Below are 16,970 nucleotides of genomic sequence, written 5' to 3'. Positions count from 1 at the left end.
AAAACACAACGGCGAACCTGACGTCAGAATGGCCGGTGTATGAGATTCTTTCATTATTATTTAATTGATCAAGGTACTAATTATCTTAATAAAGGTACTAAATCGTACAATTTAGGTACAATTATTTGGAAGATATTTCATCAGTTTTCCAGGACCTCACCGGCCATCCTGACGTTCACCTATGGCCAAAACACTGAGAGGAGACCCGTGCTCTGTAGTGAGCCGGTAATGGGTTGAGCATGATGATGATGATTGATGACATTACGTACCGGTAGGAATAAGCGTTTTTTAACTAATTTAATAAACAATAACGCAACGACGGTAAAATTGTATGCCAGACGTTCATCTTAGTGTTTCTATTGAAAAACTTCTCTTAAAACACAGGCACTACTTTAATTTATAAAGGTATCTAAGTAGGTACATACTTAATAGGTTTGTCAAAATAAAGCAACTTGTAAAATATAATAAAAAACTTTATTCGTTCACTGGGACTTAGATTTCAAAATCCTATCCTAATAGTTCGCAATTAGATTTCTATCCTAAACAGCTACGCTAAATTTAATAATACATGTTCATCCATTACAAATATCTACAACATTATCAAAACAATTAATTAATATATTTTGTCAAGTTTAACATTCATAATTTAAGATCGTAGATATTAATAACAAATGAAAACATCGATTTCAACTTTCAATATCGTTATTAACCATTGAGTTAATGATATAAAGCAGGAACACTTATGGTCCTAAAACTGTACCCTGTGCGGTACTAGACAAAACAAATAGGTACAGAAGAAACCCTGACTATCCGGAATTCCTTATCTGGATACTTACCCAATATAACAGTGTTTTGTAGCGTAAGAATCTGAGCATTTTAAAAGATAAGATGTGATCACTAGAAGACTAAGAAAGAAAAGAAGAAGAAGGATATCAATGAGTTCAGTTGAGCCTTGAAGACTACGGACGTGTTTTCTTCGTCCAAGATTATAGTGTATATTTTGATAACTCTATACAAATTCGGTAAACTAATATAACTCATGGTGTAACATTTTACTCCGAATAATCAGTTATCTTCTGTAAGTACCTACTATATCAATAATTTATTTATTCGTATCGGTAGTATTGTGGGTTCGCTTGCTGTGGTCTCTGTTGTTGTTGTTGTTGTTGATGTTGTTGTTGTTGCTGAAGTTGAGCTGGCTGATAGGCGACCTGTTGCTGCTGAGGACCTTGAGGCTGGAGACCTGGAGGTTTGGGGGTCGGGTACTTGACCACGATGTCCGTAGGTTTACGGGAAACCTAGAAATATGGAGTAAGGCTTGAGTAAGAACTAAATTCATCTAAATAAAATGACAGACTGACTGACATCTATCAAAGTAGCTCGAACAGATGAGTCTAATTTTAATTTAATTTTTAACAACTTTATTGGTAACCATATTGCAAAGAATAAAACTACAGGCGATGCTTATAAATAAATGCCAACCTAAGCGCTTAGTTAAAATCTTTGGGATTTTAACGACAAAAATAACAGGATCAAAATACTACATCTATTCAAAACAAATTATAGATTATTAAAATATTTTTATCAAATCGAAAACAAGTTTGAGTTTCAGTTAAGTTTAGCCACTGTAGTAATTTAGTTGGGAGAACTTCGTTGAATTTTCCTGATTCAAGTTTTGTAAAATCCTGCGGGAACTCTTTGATTTTCCAGGGTCAAAAGAAGCTCATACCTACCCTTCCCCGGAATGCAAACTGTTTCTGTACCTTACGTCAAAATCGGTTAAACGGATGGACCGTGGAAAGCTAGCAGACAGACAGACACATTCTCGCATTTATAATACGGGTATGGATTGAAACAAATGCTGTGTAGAAACCAAAGGGGCAAGGGTTTATTAAAAACTGCCATACCCCTTCCAAGTTAGTCCGCCTCTATCTTAGACTGTATCGTCACTTAGCACCAGGTGAGATTACTGTCAAAGGCTAACGTGTATGTCAATAAATAAAGTAAATAAATAAAAAAATCTCACCTCAGCCCTGAAACCTTCTTTGGGATCAGCAGTGTAAGTCACAGTCCTGATAAAGCCGTCACTGTCTACGACTGAGTAGGATCCCTTGATTTGGTCACCGTCTTTCTGCTCCTGGCGGTTTTGGTAGTTGGTGAACTTATCATCGCTTACGTCGAAACCGAACTGGTAGTTAGGACTAGGCTGGAAGAAAAATGCTTTATTAAGTAGGTATAATTAAAAAATTATAAATTGATGTCGAGACTTGACTGGAATATTTTTATCCTCCCAAATTACAAAGTCATTATCTTAGACTGATGACTGGCAAATGGAACGGATTTTATAAAATCTTATTGACCAATTTCCGACATTGAGTCATTGAACTATCATGTAAATGTATATCTCATTGCATGGAGTTCGATATAATTTTCTATTTTCTGTAAGTCCAATTAAAATGATTTCCTTGCAAGCTTGCAGCAGATTGCAATTTGCATACTATGTAGGCACAGTAGATATAAAAGCAGACATTCTGTTTTTCGCAAAAGTGGTCCAATTGGCCTATCAAACGTGAATTAATTCTGGTCAAATAAAGTGCGTACCGGCAATGACGCTTGACGGTAGCAACTTCTGAAAGTATGGTTGTTATTCGAGGAACTCTAATATTATGAATGTGTTACCTCACACTAATAGGAGCCACGCTTTAACCATCGCTGAGTAACGTGCTTTATACAACTTTCCTTGCAACTCACGCTGTCACAGCACTGCATGGTAGATCTACGCCTGCATATGCGTGTACTATTTATTGATTTCTAATACAAGAAACTGTGTGAAGCATGTCAACGTCAACGTGCAGAATGAAAACGATGCTGCAGCGCAGCTGTTACGGTTACTCCACATGGATGATAGCTTTACCTTATACTATAACAAGTACTAAAACTTCTAGGAGCTGCTTTGGACACATTGCTGCCGCGCGTTATGTGTGGCCTGGTCTGTATACGAACGAGACAATCCAGTTTAGAGTGAAAGTTAAACTTGTGTCGGCGACCGATCTACCACGATAACTGATCCGCACGTATTAGATATACCCAACAGTATTATTATACGGAAACGGGCAATGAACGTTGTGAAAGCAGTTTAGTTAACTTAAACGGAAAATTATACTTCTTTCAAGTAACTTTTCAGCTTTTAGTATTAGGAATGCAGATAAACCCGATAGGGAGTCGTCAGTCGGCAATATTAGTATTTATCATTAGCGTGATATTAATATTATGTAAGTATAGGTAAGTACCTACCTAATATTATAGTTATGTCTTTATTAGATTCGGTACCCTCATTCCGCACATTATCTTGATTTGAATTTTACGATTTTGTTTTCATGCAAAACCTTGTAGGTATATGCGTACTCTTGAGGTTGAATTCTCTGTAATCAGCTTGCTTCTATAAACTACGCGGGCGGGTAAAAAGGTTTACCTCATATTCCTCGGGCTCCCGCTGTTGCTGTGGCCTGTACTGCTGCTGCGGCTGGGGCTGAGGCTGAGGTTGGTATTGCGCTCTGGGCTGGTACTGTTCTTCTTGTACATTGTAGGGCTGTAAAAGGAAAGAACCACATTTTCATTACAAGCCTCCTTGAATGTCACTCGGGGCTCGAAATCTGAACACGCGTCGCGATTTTATAGTACCCGTAGCCGAATAATGGACAGAACTAACGAGTCAGTCAAGTTCTGAGTCACATAATTAGTATGTAGGTTTCAATGACTTACAAGTCGTGCAGGCGCCGGAGTGGGCTGAGGGGCGGGGCGGGGTATGTGCTGTGCTTGAGCTTGACCACCGCCGATGTACTGTCTCAGCAGATGTGGAGGAATTCCTTCATCCTGCTGACAATTTAGTGAGCATTGTTAATTCTCTGATGCAGGCGATACAGACTAGCTGAGCTTTTTAGGGCTCCGTACCCTAATGGTGGTTACGCACTCATCCGATCCGAGTCCGTGAAAATACGTTCCTTTTTGTTTTGTATAGTTTTTTATATCCGTATTTTCACGGATTCTAATCGGATGAGTACGTGATCGCTGTAAGGGTGTCAAAGGGAGCTATTACTAAGCCTTGTCTATCCGGCCGTCCGTCTGTTTGTCAGCGGGCTGTACCTTCTCGTGAATTGTGATTAGGTAGAGAGTTGAATTTTTCACATAATGTGTATTTCTACTTTCGGTATAACAAAAAAAATACAACAGGATCGCCATAAAAAAATTAAAATAAATTTCGACCGAAACCATAAACTACCTATTAGAGATGGAAGATCTGATTTGCTTTTATGACATTATTAAAAAAAAAACTGTTTTAATTTTCTAATCGACACCACGCCCCTTCCTTCCTTTATCGTTAATAGTTAGGTATCACATCTTTGAAAAGAGCAACCGCTGAGTTTCTTACAGGTCTCGTCTCGGAATGAGAAGGGTTTAGGCCTTAGTACACCAGGCTGGCCAAGTGCAGTTTGGCAGACTTCACACACTTTTGAGAACATTATGGAGAACTTTCAGGCATACAGGTTTCCTCACAATGTTTTCCTTCATTATTAAATCAAGTAATATTAAACTTAATAACTTTAGCTCCGAAAAGTTGGAGGTGCATGCCCGGCATCGAATCTCCAACCTTCCGAATAAGAGGCGGACGTCTTAACCACTAGGCTATCACGGCTCTTAATAATAATAATTATTGTAATGAACTAAAAACATCAAAATAAAAGTCAAACTGCCAATTATTATGATATGTTTAATGTGCAACCCAATTCTTGGTTAAAATGACGTAACTGTAACAATGCGACCGGTTACGTCGATTTGGGGCACTTTTTAAATGTAACACATGTTATGCAAATGGACATGAAGTGAACATTATTTTTCAATAAGCACTGTTGCATGCGACCAATTTGCTTTGCTGGTCGGTCGAGTTACGTCAAAGTGGAGATTTTTAACGTGACTTTGAATGGTTTCCATTTATGCTACTGTGTCCGTGTTATTTATCATTACACCAGCAAATATAAGGACACTGTTAGACACGATATGCAGGACACAGGCCTATTTAATAGCACCGATTATACCCGCGCATAGGGTTGCCAGGTCGCCAAACCTAATAGCCGGACAGACCAGCCAGTTTGGCCAGACATTTGGGTAGAAAGGCCGGACACCCTACATTAATGAGGATTTTGTGTCTTAGTATTAATAGGTACAACAATTTTTTTTAATGTAAAATCAAGCTTTATTATTGTCATAAATCTTGTTGTCGGGCGGCACTGCCGCCTGCGGGAGCGACCGACAGTCGATTCACTTGCGCTCGGCCACGCTCGTTTGCGAAATGTAAAAAGCCGGACAAGCCGGACACCGTTTATTTTGGCCGGACACGCAAGCAAAAAGCCTACCTATGTCCGGCTTGCCTTGCAAACCATGCTTTGTAGTCACTTTTTGGATGTCAAAATATCAGCGCTTCCACCGAGTTCCACCTAGCTGAGGATGCCCGGATTTTAGCTAAGTAGTACAAAATATCTCGTACACTTCGTTCGTAGTTAGTCGTATGCGAAAGAATCTGTCACTAAGCTAAGCTGACTCATAGCATAGCTCTATGGTCGGCGGTCAGCCTACCGCACGAAAACCTAAACTAGCAATAACGCAAAGCTTCAAATTTGCTTCAAATTAATAATTAATTCGTTTGAATTTTAACTTACTTTGCAGGCACTATTTATAGAACTGTTTATAAAATGATGGATGTAGGTAATTAAATTGTCTTTTTTTACAGACAAAAGTCGTATCTTACCCATGATGGGATTATTAATTCACGATATTGAAAATTGAACAGCTGTTTTTAAATTTTAACATTAAGTACCTAACAGTCAAATACAGACACATTTGAACAGGTGTCCTTTCAACTTCAGTCGGAAAAGCACTTGGCACGGCACAAGACCGGGAGATCTTGGCGCCTCTTGATAAAGGTCATTATCCTCATCTCAACTCGTCCCAGGACCACTATTGCCAAGGGTCTCCCCTTAGAATGAGAAGGGACTACCTTCTATAGAATGAAGGGTATGGTAGAATGAAATCAAGTAGGTACCTAGCTGTCGGAAAAACTCCAAGATAGGCAAATAATATAGTAGGTACCTACTACAGTAAAAGAACTTTTAAAATTAATTGGAAAAGTTCGTTTAATTAGGTTTCTAGATTACACAGATATAACTAGGATTTAACTAAATAATTATACCTACCTTAAACTAAAAACCAGTAGTTAGGGTTTAGGCTATAGTCCGCCGCGCTGGCCAAGTGCGGATTGGTAGAAATTAGAATTCACACGCCTTTGAGAACAGTATGGAGAAATCTCAGGCATGCAATTTAATTGCCTAAAAAGCACATACCTAACACCGAAAACTTTCGGGTGCTTTTCACTAATCTTTTTAGTAGTCACAAAATCACATCACCGGCAACGTTTCAGGACGCTTTAAAAGATTTGAAAAAGTATTTTACTAACCTGCTGGTATTGAGCTACGGGACTCGCGAAAGCACACCCCAACACCGCTAGAGTAATACACTGACTCAACATTACACAACACTTCAAATAACCTATTAAAAAATTAATTTAAAAAACCAAAATGCACCACACACGCGGGAATCACAACGATGTGTGTTACGTGTAGATTACTCTCACTTTTTATATAGAGACACCCCTTCTAAGTAAGTAGTGAGGGCGGGAGTATGGCACTCTGGCCTGTAAATGATTCGAAAACTGGAGCAGTACCTTTTTAGTGTGAATCATGCATTTTATTGGCATGTAGTTTTAAGTGGTATCCATTATTTTTTTGAGAAAGATCCATAGAAAATATATTAAATAGGCACCTTAGGTACCTACCTACTATTAGATGGATCCCATTAGGAATTGTGCCAATTTAATGACAAGAAAATAAGTGCTACATTAATTTGTGCAAAAGAAATCGGCAGGAAGATTATCCAACGGCACCTTATTACTAAGCCTCCGCTTTCCGTCCGTCTATCTGTCTGTCAGCGGGCTGTATCTCGTCAACCGTAATACTTAAAAGCTTCCGACACGGTGAAGCACGTAGATTTGTTTTGCTTGATGCGCCCGTTAAGCGGCTTGATCAAGCAAACGGCACTTTTCTCATACATCGAACACTGTCCGAACTTCGCGTCAAGCGTAATAAATAAAATCGCATCAAGCACGCTTCAAGCAGGTAAATGCTTGACTCAAACATCAAGCAAACTTTGTAAACGGTCAAAATGCTTGACTCAAGAAAAACTCCACGTATCTACTTGACGTCAAGTCGCTTGACCGTGTCGGAAGCTTTTAGGCAGAGAGTTGAATTTTTCACAGAATGTCTATTTCTATTGCCGCTATAAAAACAAATAATAAAACAAATAAAATGGCCGCAATGAAAATTAATGTTAAGAAAATAATTATAATAAGTAATGGTATGAAACCCTCTTGAGTAAGTACGATTATATTCGTACTTGCCTGTCTTGTCAGCTTTTGAGTACGAAAAACGAATAAAAACTGGCACCTTCCTTCAATTTCAAATCGTCTAATCAATGTAGTAGGCGACAGGTCGAGATAGCAATCGGGGAGCGAACGTTCCGCACACCCACACAGCCCCCGCGCCAACCTGGTGCGGGCGAGCACGGGTGACGTGCGGGTGTGCGGGGCATTCCCCCGCCTCATACTCACGTTGCCATCTCAGCCTGTCGCGTACTATATTCTGCTGCAGTGTCTTAGTAAGTTACCTATTGTTGTCAATAACTTTGTAAGTCGTGACTGATTTTATTTAATAGCTACAATTGAATGTCTTGATATGAGCTTGAGAACGAATATAATATACAAGGGTAGCCATAATTATCCTTTCTTACGTAGGACACGTCTACTTTTCAAAAAGCTTACATGTATCTACCGAAGTTGGGTAGAATGCGTTAGCTGATGGCTTACGAAAGGTAGGTATGCTTTGTCGGTGGCGTGATAGCTGCAGCCAAAGACCTGTGATTTGGTTACCCAAAGGGTTTATTAGACGATAGGTCCCTGCATCAATTGCAGAATTGTCACAGTCACACTCAGCAAGATAAACCCCCTTTAGCACCTTAGCGATAAAGCGTCGGGATAATCAACTTTTACCGCCGTACTCAGAGTCGCTTAATCGTTACTTAAGTTTAGTTAAAACTCTCGTTTTAAGCGTGTCAGAGCTATATCTCTCACATAAATCTGTCTCGTTTTAACTCAATCTTAAGTAACGATTAGCGACTCTCAGTACGGTACGGCGGTTAGTTATAAGATGTAATGTGTGCCACAATTTTAGATTTTTTTTTAACTGTTTTGATTTTTGTGATTAATTGGCAATAATTAACTCAATTTATATGAGTTTTCAACTTCATGAAAAGAAATGATTTGATAGAAAGGACCTGGAGAAATAGGTTCTCTTCAGAGTTAAAATAATTAATCTAAGATGGTCCCCATATATAGAATCAGGCCGCCTCTCATCTTTACTTCATCTGTGGCCGTCTGATTTCGTTTCAAAAATTGCAACGAAACCACGTATAATTGAGCCACAGTTATTTCTTTAATTGCAGTCGCATTGATCCATAGTTACCAGAAAAAATATTTCGAAGAATGTTTAAATCGTCTGTTTAGATTAAGACATCAAGGCCTAGTGATGACAATTGGTCAATTGGCAATAATTCATCATACTTAGATTACAATCTTTGATTACAGCTAGGTATCTATTAGATGAAATAGATACAGGTTTTTCAGCTTAATTTGGGATATTTATTTCTTACTATTTTTTAGTCCCTGCCAGCGGCGTGCGAAATTTTTGATATTTATACAGTGGACTACACTTATTTCAAACCCCTATTTCACCCCCTTAGGGGTTGGATTTCCTTTCTTAGCGGATGCCTATGTCATAATAGCTATCTGCATGCCAAATCTCAGCCTGATCCGTCCAGTAGTTTTAGCTGTGCGTTGATAGATCAGTCAGTCAGTCAATCATTTCAACTTTCAAGGTAAGATTACCAAGTGGGGTATAAGATTTTATGCATAATGGAACCCTCGGTGCGCGAGTCTGACTCGCACTTGGCCGGGTTTTTTTAATACTATGGTTACTCTACTATATCTATACATTGTATTTTAGCCACGCCTAAATCAAGAGGCCGCGACCTACATTAATTCGCAAAATGTTTATCCTAAATGTTAAGAACTAAGGCACAAATAATTAGAAAGTACCTACCTATCATGCCTAGGACTGTGGCCAAACCCTTCTCATTCTGATACGCGACCCGTGCTCAGTGGTGAGACGGCGGCGATGGGTTCATAACGAAAAAGGAGATAGGTATCATATTATTTTCTATACGAATATAATGATGGAAAAATTAACTACGGTCGACGTCCCTAGTCTAAAGGCCTTTACATAAGTACCTACAATTAACTGTACTTAATATTATTAGTAGGTATCCCAGTATTCCGGTGTTCACAGCTGTGGTTCATAGTTCAGTCGTCTATGGGGACTGCTGCAGGGCTGCAGCCACGTGATTTTCCTCAATATAATATACAGGTTCTTACTACAAATCGTGGCTGCCTTGACTGCCTCGTTAGTCTAATGGTTAGCACTTTTGACTGAAAACGACGAGGTCCTGGGTTAGATTCCCAAGTATTAGGGCTTTTTGTCAAGAGATTCTCAGTACTAGGGTAGATATAGGAGTTTGCGATGTTTTATCTCCGAGACTCGGAGATTACAATGTAATCTATTCGTGAGTTCTACGCCTGATCTCTCCCATTGTCGTGTCGGATATTTCCGCTCATCGGGCTATGAGAATGAGGGAATGGAGAGTGCACCTGTGTTCTACAGGTATACCATTAGCAATAACAATAGACATGCCACGTAAAAAATAGGGGTAATAAACCAAACATTCATAGAGCTTATTTATTTTTAAAGGAGCCGGTTCAACCTTATATAACCATTATTTTGTTGCAAACCAACCAGTGTTGATACTTTTGAATTCACCCGCCACGACTTAATCCTATTGTTACCTAATCCTACGACTTAATCCTAATGACGGTCTCAAGTGGAAACACGCCAGCACTATATCTTCCGCGTTAATGGATTAGACGCGGTGATCGAAATTTCGTTATTAGTTATTACCTACTTACTACAAATCGTACACACGTATGCGCGCGTGCACTTCGATGTCGTTCCGTTCACTTATCTGTCCAAGACTTTGATCATATTACAAGCATATTACACGTACCTACCTTGGGTGACGAGTGCCTCTCGGGTTAGTTACGAAACTAAAATGTCACTTCTGATAAGAAGTAAGTAGGTATCGACCATTACGATTAAAAGCTGGCCGACCCGATTTGATTGGACAGCAGGTCTTTTTCGTATGTGAATATTTTAGTATTCTAACCGACTTCCAAAAAGGAGGAGATTCTCATTTCAGTGCGGTTTTTAGGGTTCCGTACCTCAAAAGTCAAAAGGGAAAAAGGACCCCTTATAGAATCACTTTGTTGTTTGTCTGTCTGTCTGGCAAGAAATCTATAGGGTAGGTACTTCCCTTAGGTTGAAACTGACTTACTTTTTGTCGATTGTCATAATATTCCAGTGTAGGTATTATACTAGTATGTAACTTTATCACACTAGTCATAATAATATGGACAGTCGTAACTCGAGTCTTTCTGTAGGTATCTATGTCGAAGGCCCTGGCCTGATCTATTCACTTACGGATTTATATTATATTTATATATAGGCATAGGAGTCTATTTAGGAAGGACATCGATATTTTCACATTCGGTTTCAAAATTCACATTATTCAATACAACTCGATATTCCACAGAGTATCAAACTAGGTACTTAGTGTTAGAGTTTTACAGACCTAAAAAGCGGTGATAGCCTAGTGGTTAAGATGTTCGGAAAATTCAAGGTTCGATCCTCACGCACCACTAATTATTCAATCTCACTTCAATAATAGGTAGGTATCACTTGTTTTAACGGTGAAGGAAAAGCTGGAAATCGTCGCGAGAACACCTATAAGCATGCAAGAAAGTTTTGCATAACGTTCTCAAAGGTATGTGAAGTCTGCCTATCAGCACTTGGTCAGCGTGGTGGACTATGGCCTAACTAAACCCATTCTGAGAGAAGATCCGTCCTTAGTAATGAGTCTGCGATGGGTTGAGTAGGCGAAATAACCCTGGTACATTCGATAGTCAGCATAATGCTTTTTTTTTCAAGAAAAAATCTTCCTAGGTAGGTATTTAATTTAAATTAATTAATTTACAGGTTTTGTCTCTGGTTAACCGTAAAATAAAATGTTAATCAATAATATCATCGACAGGATAAATCAAAATTATATAAAAATAAATATACCCACCTAATAGCCTGATTTAAGTATTAAAATTGCAGTTCCCAATATTCTAATTAGTACCTAATTGAAAACTCACTGTAGGTAGATTATTATAGATGCATAAAGAAATTAAATCGATAGATTATATAAAGTAGGGTCAGTTCATTGCTCTACATTGTTAATAGATATAACCGGATCTAGTTCTGCTGATAATAATGATAAGGCGTTATGTATTACAATAAAGGTGGTGTTCCATTGCTACGTAAGCTGTTCACAGATATACGGTGCGCATGTAATAATACTCTTTTATATGGGTATGATTTGTACATAAATTATATTAGGCTAGATAGTTTTTAATAAATTTTTTCCATAAAATAAAAGATTTTCGTAGAAAGTTAGTTCGACCAGGTGAACAGCTGCTTCTGCGTGACAGTTGTGGTGAGTTTTCTTCATAAACACCAGATTAAGGTCACTTTGTGTACGGTGGCTGAGGTTTGGTATCCGCTGAAGCATCAGAGAAAGGGCTGCTTTGAAGAGCAGTTGAATTTCTGGCAACAGCAGGACTGTAGTAAGAATTCAACGGATCAAGGGACATGGCTTCTTCTTCAGCTCTTGTTACTGATTCAAAAATTTCTCTCTGTACCCGCAATTGTAAATATTTCGGAAGTTCACGTGTCTTTTGGTACAAACTTGCAAACAAGTTTGATAGTGCGTCTTGTGGTACGCGGTTCATATCAAAACTTGACGTTTCAAGTGTTTTTTGTTTCCTGTTCTCATGTTCTATGTACGATGAAGATGGATGTGGGGATCTCGGCGGAGAGGGCGTAGATTCTATAACATTAAGGTTAGAATTAATTTGGTAATAGTGACCTCATGAAAATATGACGAAGTATGAATTTATAGCTTTCAGGTAACTGACCTACATCTGAGGAATTCTGAGTGTCATGATGACTGTCTTGTAATGTTGGGAGACTTGAAACTGTGTCTGTATATTCACTCTGTTGTAATACGAATTCCATCAGGGCCTCATATTTCCAGGGTCTCAATATTTGCACTGTAGCAGTTTTGCGACGTCTCAAAGCTTCTCTATGGCTATCTCGTAATTTCTTCCACTGATTTTTAGCTTCTCTACCTATAAAAGAAAAATTTAAGGAAATTCCAGCATGATAAGTGTGCATAAGTAAATATTTTCTCAGAAGTACCTACCTACCTATTTTTATGAGATCTTCAAAAACGGTATATACCTACCTACCGGTACCTACCTATTGTATCAATTACACCCTCGCAACTTTGGATAAGGATTGAAGAATTTGAACTCTAAGTTCAATGAAAAAGTCTGTAGGTAGGTATTTAGCACCGATATTAATTACAAATAATTTACAATCGGCAAATCCTTAAACCCTATTAGGTGGGCAATACCTCGCAGCGTATAATTTTTTGATAACTACCTACCTTTATGAATTACTTTTCATAGTTTATGGTTAGTGCTGGCACGTTTTTGATATAGCAAACCAGTGTAGGTATTTTGAATTGATTCATGAATAATTTCTTTAGTAGGTAAGTTCTTCTTGAAAGTCGGTTAAAATTATTAATAATAATAATAATAATTTGCGCTTACCATTTACAAGTCCACATTGTTTAGCTATACGATCCCAAGCTGCATCCTTCTTACCAGTGTCCCTATAGTAAATATCGTTCATATTCCACAAACAGGGGTACTGTTTAACTTTTTCTATTAAAGTTTCCATAATGAGACAAAATACGCGTTCACTTCAATTTAAAAAAATACGTCGTTCGTAGTCAACTGGTTCACTCACGAGTCACGCGAGTGCACGATGCTCGACAAAATGGCGGACAACGGCGCTTCCCCTCCCATCTCGCCTAGGATTACCAGATCCAAAAATGAAAACTACGGACAACGTCTTGTTTTCAGAAAACTAGTGTTAAGTATTTATTTAATTCAAAGATACGATACACCCTCCTTTAAGTCAAGGTCAATATCGGTTTTATATACTTACTACCTGACTCCCGCGATTTCGTCCAGGTTTTATAAAGGTCCAGTTGGAATTTCTCATAATTCTTCTATGGTGCCGCAAAAATACTCAGGTAGTATCCCAAAGAGCTATCCCAACTAGCTGATACCCGTAACTTCGTTCGCATAGATTAAGTTTTTAAATCCTGTGGGAACTCTTAAATTTTAAGGGATAAAAATTAACCTCTGTCATTTTCCAGGTCTTTAACTATAACCATGCAAAAAATCACGCCAATCGGTTGCAGTGTGATTGAAGGACAAACCAACAAACCAATAAACCAACAAACAACACACACTTTCGCATTTATAATACGGTTACTGATAGACGCTTTCTAATGTAAAACCATGACAAAAAATCCGGATAGTTCCGAAACATTCGAGTCGCTTGGTGCCCCCAGTCCCAGCTCCCTAACTACGCGAGAAGCTACGCAATCGTGTGCCGCGTGGACTGTGACGCGTGCAATCTGCTTCGATCAACCAAACCTCTCTGCAATCTGCATCGCCGATAGCACGCGGAGCGTTGAGCTACGTGGAGGTATCTGCGCAGGTCACGCGTGTCAATGACGTCACCGACCACGTATTCGGGTGTAGCTTGTTCGTGGGCTGCAGTGGATAAGATTATTGTAATTGTAAGAACGTGTGAGTTTGTATGTTGCAACTCGCAATTTCTATCGAAAAGGGCAATGATACCTAAATCTTCTGAATATATAAAAGAAAAGGTGACTGACTGACTGACTGACTGATCTGTCAACGCACAGCTCAAACTACTGGACGGGTCGGGCTGAAATTTGGTATGCAGATAACTTTTATGACGGAGATATCCGCTAAGAAAGGATTTTTGAAAATTCAACCCCTGGGGGTAAACTAGGGGTTTGAAATTTGTGTAGTCCATGCGGACAAAGTCGCAAGCATACGCTAGTAATTAATAACCAACTTAAAGACTTACTAATTAAGAACCAGCGGAACTTAGGACCTAAATAGAGTAGCTTGCAACTAGGTATTCAATAAATAAGTACCTATACCTACCTACTTAGACAGGGCGATATTAAATAACTTTACTTAAATTCTTTTTTATACACATACCTAGATTTAGGTTCCCTATATTTGCCTACTTAATAATAATTACTATTGGTCCTGAGAGCAATAGAAGAGATCGTCCGAATAATATTTATATACTTAGTTAATTGTATCAATTACCAAAGGTAGATAAAGATACCGACCGTGTAGGTAATTGCAATGTTTAATTAGTGTTATTGCCCAATTAACTTCTTATCTGTACGTTTAGTATAAGATTTTACGTCTCACCAACGTTGCTAGAATTCGAGATTCGAAACACAATAACGTCAAAGTAAAATGGACCTAAACAGCCTTAAATTAAAGTCAAACATTCAATGCCACTGATTTTAACTTCGCAACGTTTCCGCTAGAGCGCGGCTGTAGATCTGTAGACAAAATTGAGTTTTAAAACAAAGCAGTTAAGATCCAGTTTACTATAAAGCGGAAATGTTTCGACACTCGAATACTATCAACGTTGGTGAGACATAAAATCTCGTACTAAGGGTACAGAGAATTTAGGAACATTTACGGCGTTGCAGTAACTAAATGTATTCTCGGATGAATAATTAAGAATATCTCCGATCATCTGAATTAAGAATATAGGTACAATCAGTACCCTTTTTATAAATGCGAAAGTGTGTTTGTTTGTTGGTTTGTTGGCTTGTTGGTTTGTCCTTCAATCACGTCGCAACGCTGCAACGGATTGACGTGATTTTTTTCATGGGTAGGTATAGATAAAGACCTGGAGTGTGACATAGGCTTATACTTTTTATCCCGGAAAATCAAAGAGTTCCCACGGGATTTTTTTAAAACCTAATTCCACGCGGACGAAGTCGCGGGCATCAGCTAGTTCTAAATAATTTTAAATAACTACATATTAAAAATTCCGGAACCGGCAGTATTCGAATCGAATCATAAAATTAAAATAAGTACCTACGTCTCAAAATGTACGGACGTGTATTAAAAAAATAATAATAAAAAAAATAAGGATACCTAACTGATAATTATAAGCTTTGTTATAAAAATACTTTATAATAAGTAATCCAAAAAATATGCGCTTCTACGGTTGGAGGACTCATCTAGATTGTAATAAGTAACTTTTTCTAATTTTATGTCTATTTATACTACTCACCTACAAAATATATTACCTACCTCTTACCTTACCCATTTATTTTTTCCAAATTAATAATAATAATAATAATCTTTATTTGATAAAAATTTACAAGGTATATATAAGTACATAACCCTGGTAGTAGCAATGCAAAGTTCCTGGCCCCCAAACTAGGATTCCCTGTGCTATCGGAAGCCAATAAAAGTAAGATTTTATCTCAAATAAATCACCACTAGGTCCTAAAGGATTGGATACATAGTTACTAACCTATGTACCCAACTCTTTAGAAATTGTTTGGTGACTCTACACCATATTATCTTACCGCAACTGGAGAAAGGAAGCTTTGTCCTTGTTGTATGCATTAAGATATACATTGCATATCTCTCGTAATCCAATACTTTCAGTGGCTGACTTTTATTACAAATATTATATGCTTTTCCTGGTCATGTAATTTACACCCTAGGTAAGTATATCAAGGATTACATGGGCATTCCGAACCAGTGCAGTGGTAAAGTCTTTTGACGATTCAAAAGCGCTTTTAAAAGTTCACCCATTTGAATAAGGAAATATTTCTTTCATTATTAAGCCTCCAAGATAAAAAAGTCAGAATTTAGTAAGATTTAAAAAACGCTTAGTTTTGGAACTGAAAATTATTAGGAAAAAAGAAAAACTTTACAATAAAGTTTTTCTTAGTAAATAAAACAAGTTTTGGTTTGTAATATTGTATAATTCATTAAAATATAATAGAAATGCGTACCTACCCACTTATTGTAGAATTTTATTAACCTAATCGAAACTTAGAGCCCCGATAGCTCAACTGTTAAAGGAGCGGACTGAAAACCGAAAGGTCGCCGGTTCAAAACCCCACCCGTTGCACTATTGTCCTACATACTCCTACCACAAGCTTTACGCTTAATTGGAGCGGAAAGGGGATTATTAGTCAGCATTATACACTTCGCTTATATTATTTATAAAAAATCTAACCCTTACTAACTACCTAATCAACTTCAACTTACTAAGTGATAACTAATTGTAAACTAGGAAATGCAAAACCCATGTTACCTTTATTGAAAACAATCAATATAATTAGAACCCGAGACCCAGAAAACTTTAATTTCTAGTGATGATCTTACATTTCAAATGCAAAAGGTCTGTCAGCTTCTTTTTCATGGCTGCCGCTGAAATTGATCTTGACGAAATTTGCCATCACAGATATAGATCCTGGAGATACGGGACATAATGTACTTTTTAACCCAGAAAATCAAAGAATTAAATAGCTACCATAGTATTTTCAAAAAAAAAAACCATAAATACACATGGATAAAGTGGCTCAACATTGAAAAAATATAAGTGACTAGCTGATCCCCGCGGCTTCGCCCGCGTGTATATAATATAGCC

General features: G+C 37.9%; 2 protein-coding genes across 3 annotated transcripts; both read right to left on the bottom strand.

The window, feature by feature from the left end:
* Positions 1–460: 460 nt before the first annotated feature.
* Positions 461–6,656, bottom strand: Cpr66D (Cuticular protein 66D). Of its 2 annotated transcripts, none has more exons than XM_034968699.2 (5): positions 6,509–6,656; positions 3,763–3,876; positions 3,473–3,589; positions 2,027–2,206; positions 461–1,298 (listed from the first exon to the last, which is right to left on the bottom strand). In XM_034968699.2, the coding sequence occupies exons 1-5, from the start codon at positions 6,578–6,580 to the stop codon at positions 1,107–1,109; spliced, it is 675 nt and encodes a 224-aa protein (XP_034824590.1). In that variant the 5' UTR covers positions 6,581–6,656; the 3' UTR covers positions 461–1,106. The 2 variants fall into 2 exon arrangements, with proteins under 2 accessions (XP_034824590.1, XP_069354677.1); XM_069498576.1 differs by having other exon boundaries at positions 3,763–3,873.
* A 4,545-nt stretch (positions 6,657–11,201) lies between these two features.
* LOC117982136 (uncharacterized) lies at positions 11,202–13,178 on the bottom strand. Its single transcript, XM_034968430.2, has 3 exons — positions 12,992–13,178; positions 12,293–12,505; positions 11,202–12,204 (listed from the first exon to the last, which is right to left on the bottom strand). Exons 1-3 carry the CDS (start codon positions 13,119–13,121, stop codon positions 11,843–11,845), a joined length of 705 nt encoding a protein of 234 aa, XP_034824321.1. The 5' UTR covers positions 13,122–13,178; the 3' UTR covers positions 11,202–11,842.
* Between the last annotated feature and the right edge of the window lie 3,792 nt (positions 13,179–16,970).

Source organism: Maniola hyperantus, chromosome 5 (assembly GCF_902806685.2).
Source record: "Maniola hyperantus chromosome 5, iAphHyp1.2, whole genome shotgun sequence".
Taxonomy (NCBI): domain Eukaryota; kingdom Metazoa; phylum Arthropoda; class Insecta; order Lepidoptera; family Nymphalidae; genus Maniola; species Maniola hyperantus.
This window is presented reverse-complemented; position numbering and strand designations above follow the sequence as displayed.

Excerpts from the sequence above, each read along its gene's own strand:
- Cpr66D (XM_034968699.2), bottom strand. The coding sequence starts at position 6,580 with ATGTTGAGTCAGTGTATTACTCTAGCGGTGTTGGGGTGTGCTTTCGCG. Across the intron at positions 3,877-6,508 it reads CCGTAGCTCAATACCAGCAG|CAGGATGAAGGAATTCCTCC; the intron begins GTTAGTAAAATA and ends CTAAATTGTCAG. Across the intron at positions 2,207-3,472 it reads GGGAGCCCGAGGAATATGAG|CCTAGTCCTAACTACCAGTT; the intron begins GTAAACCTTTTT and ends TTTTTCTTCCAG.
- LOC117982136 (XM_034968430.2), bottom strand. The coding sequence starts at position 13,121 with ATGGAAACTTTAATAGAAAAAGTTAAACAGTACCCCTGTTTGTGGAAT. Across the intron at positions 12,506-12,991 it reads ACAATGTGGACTTGTAAATG|GTAGAGAAGCTAAAAATCAG; the intron begins GTAAGCGCAAAT and ends TTTCTTTTATAG. Across the intron at positions 12,205-12,292 it reads TCAGAATTCCTCAGATGTAG|AATCTACGCCCTCTCCGCCG; the intron begins GTCAGTTACCTG and ends TTAATGTTATAG.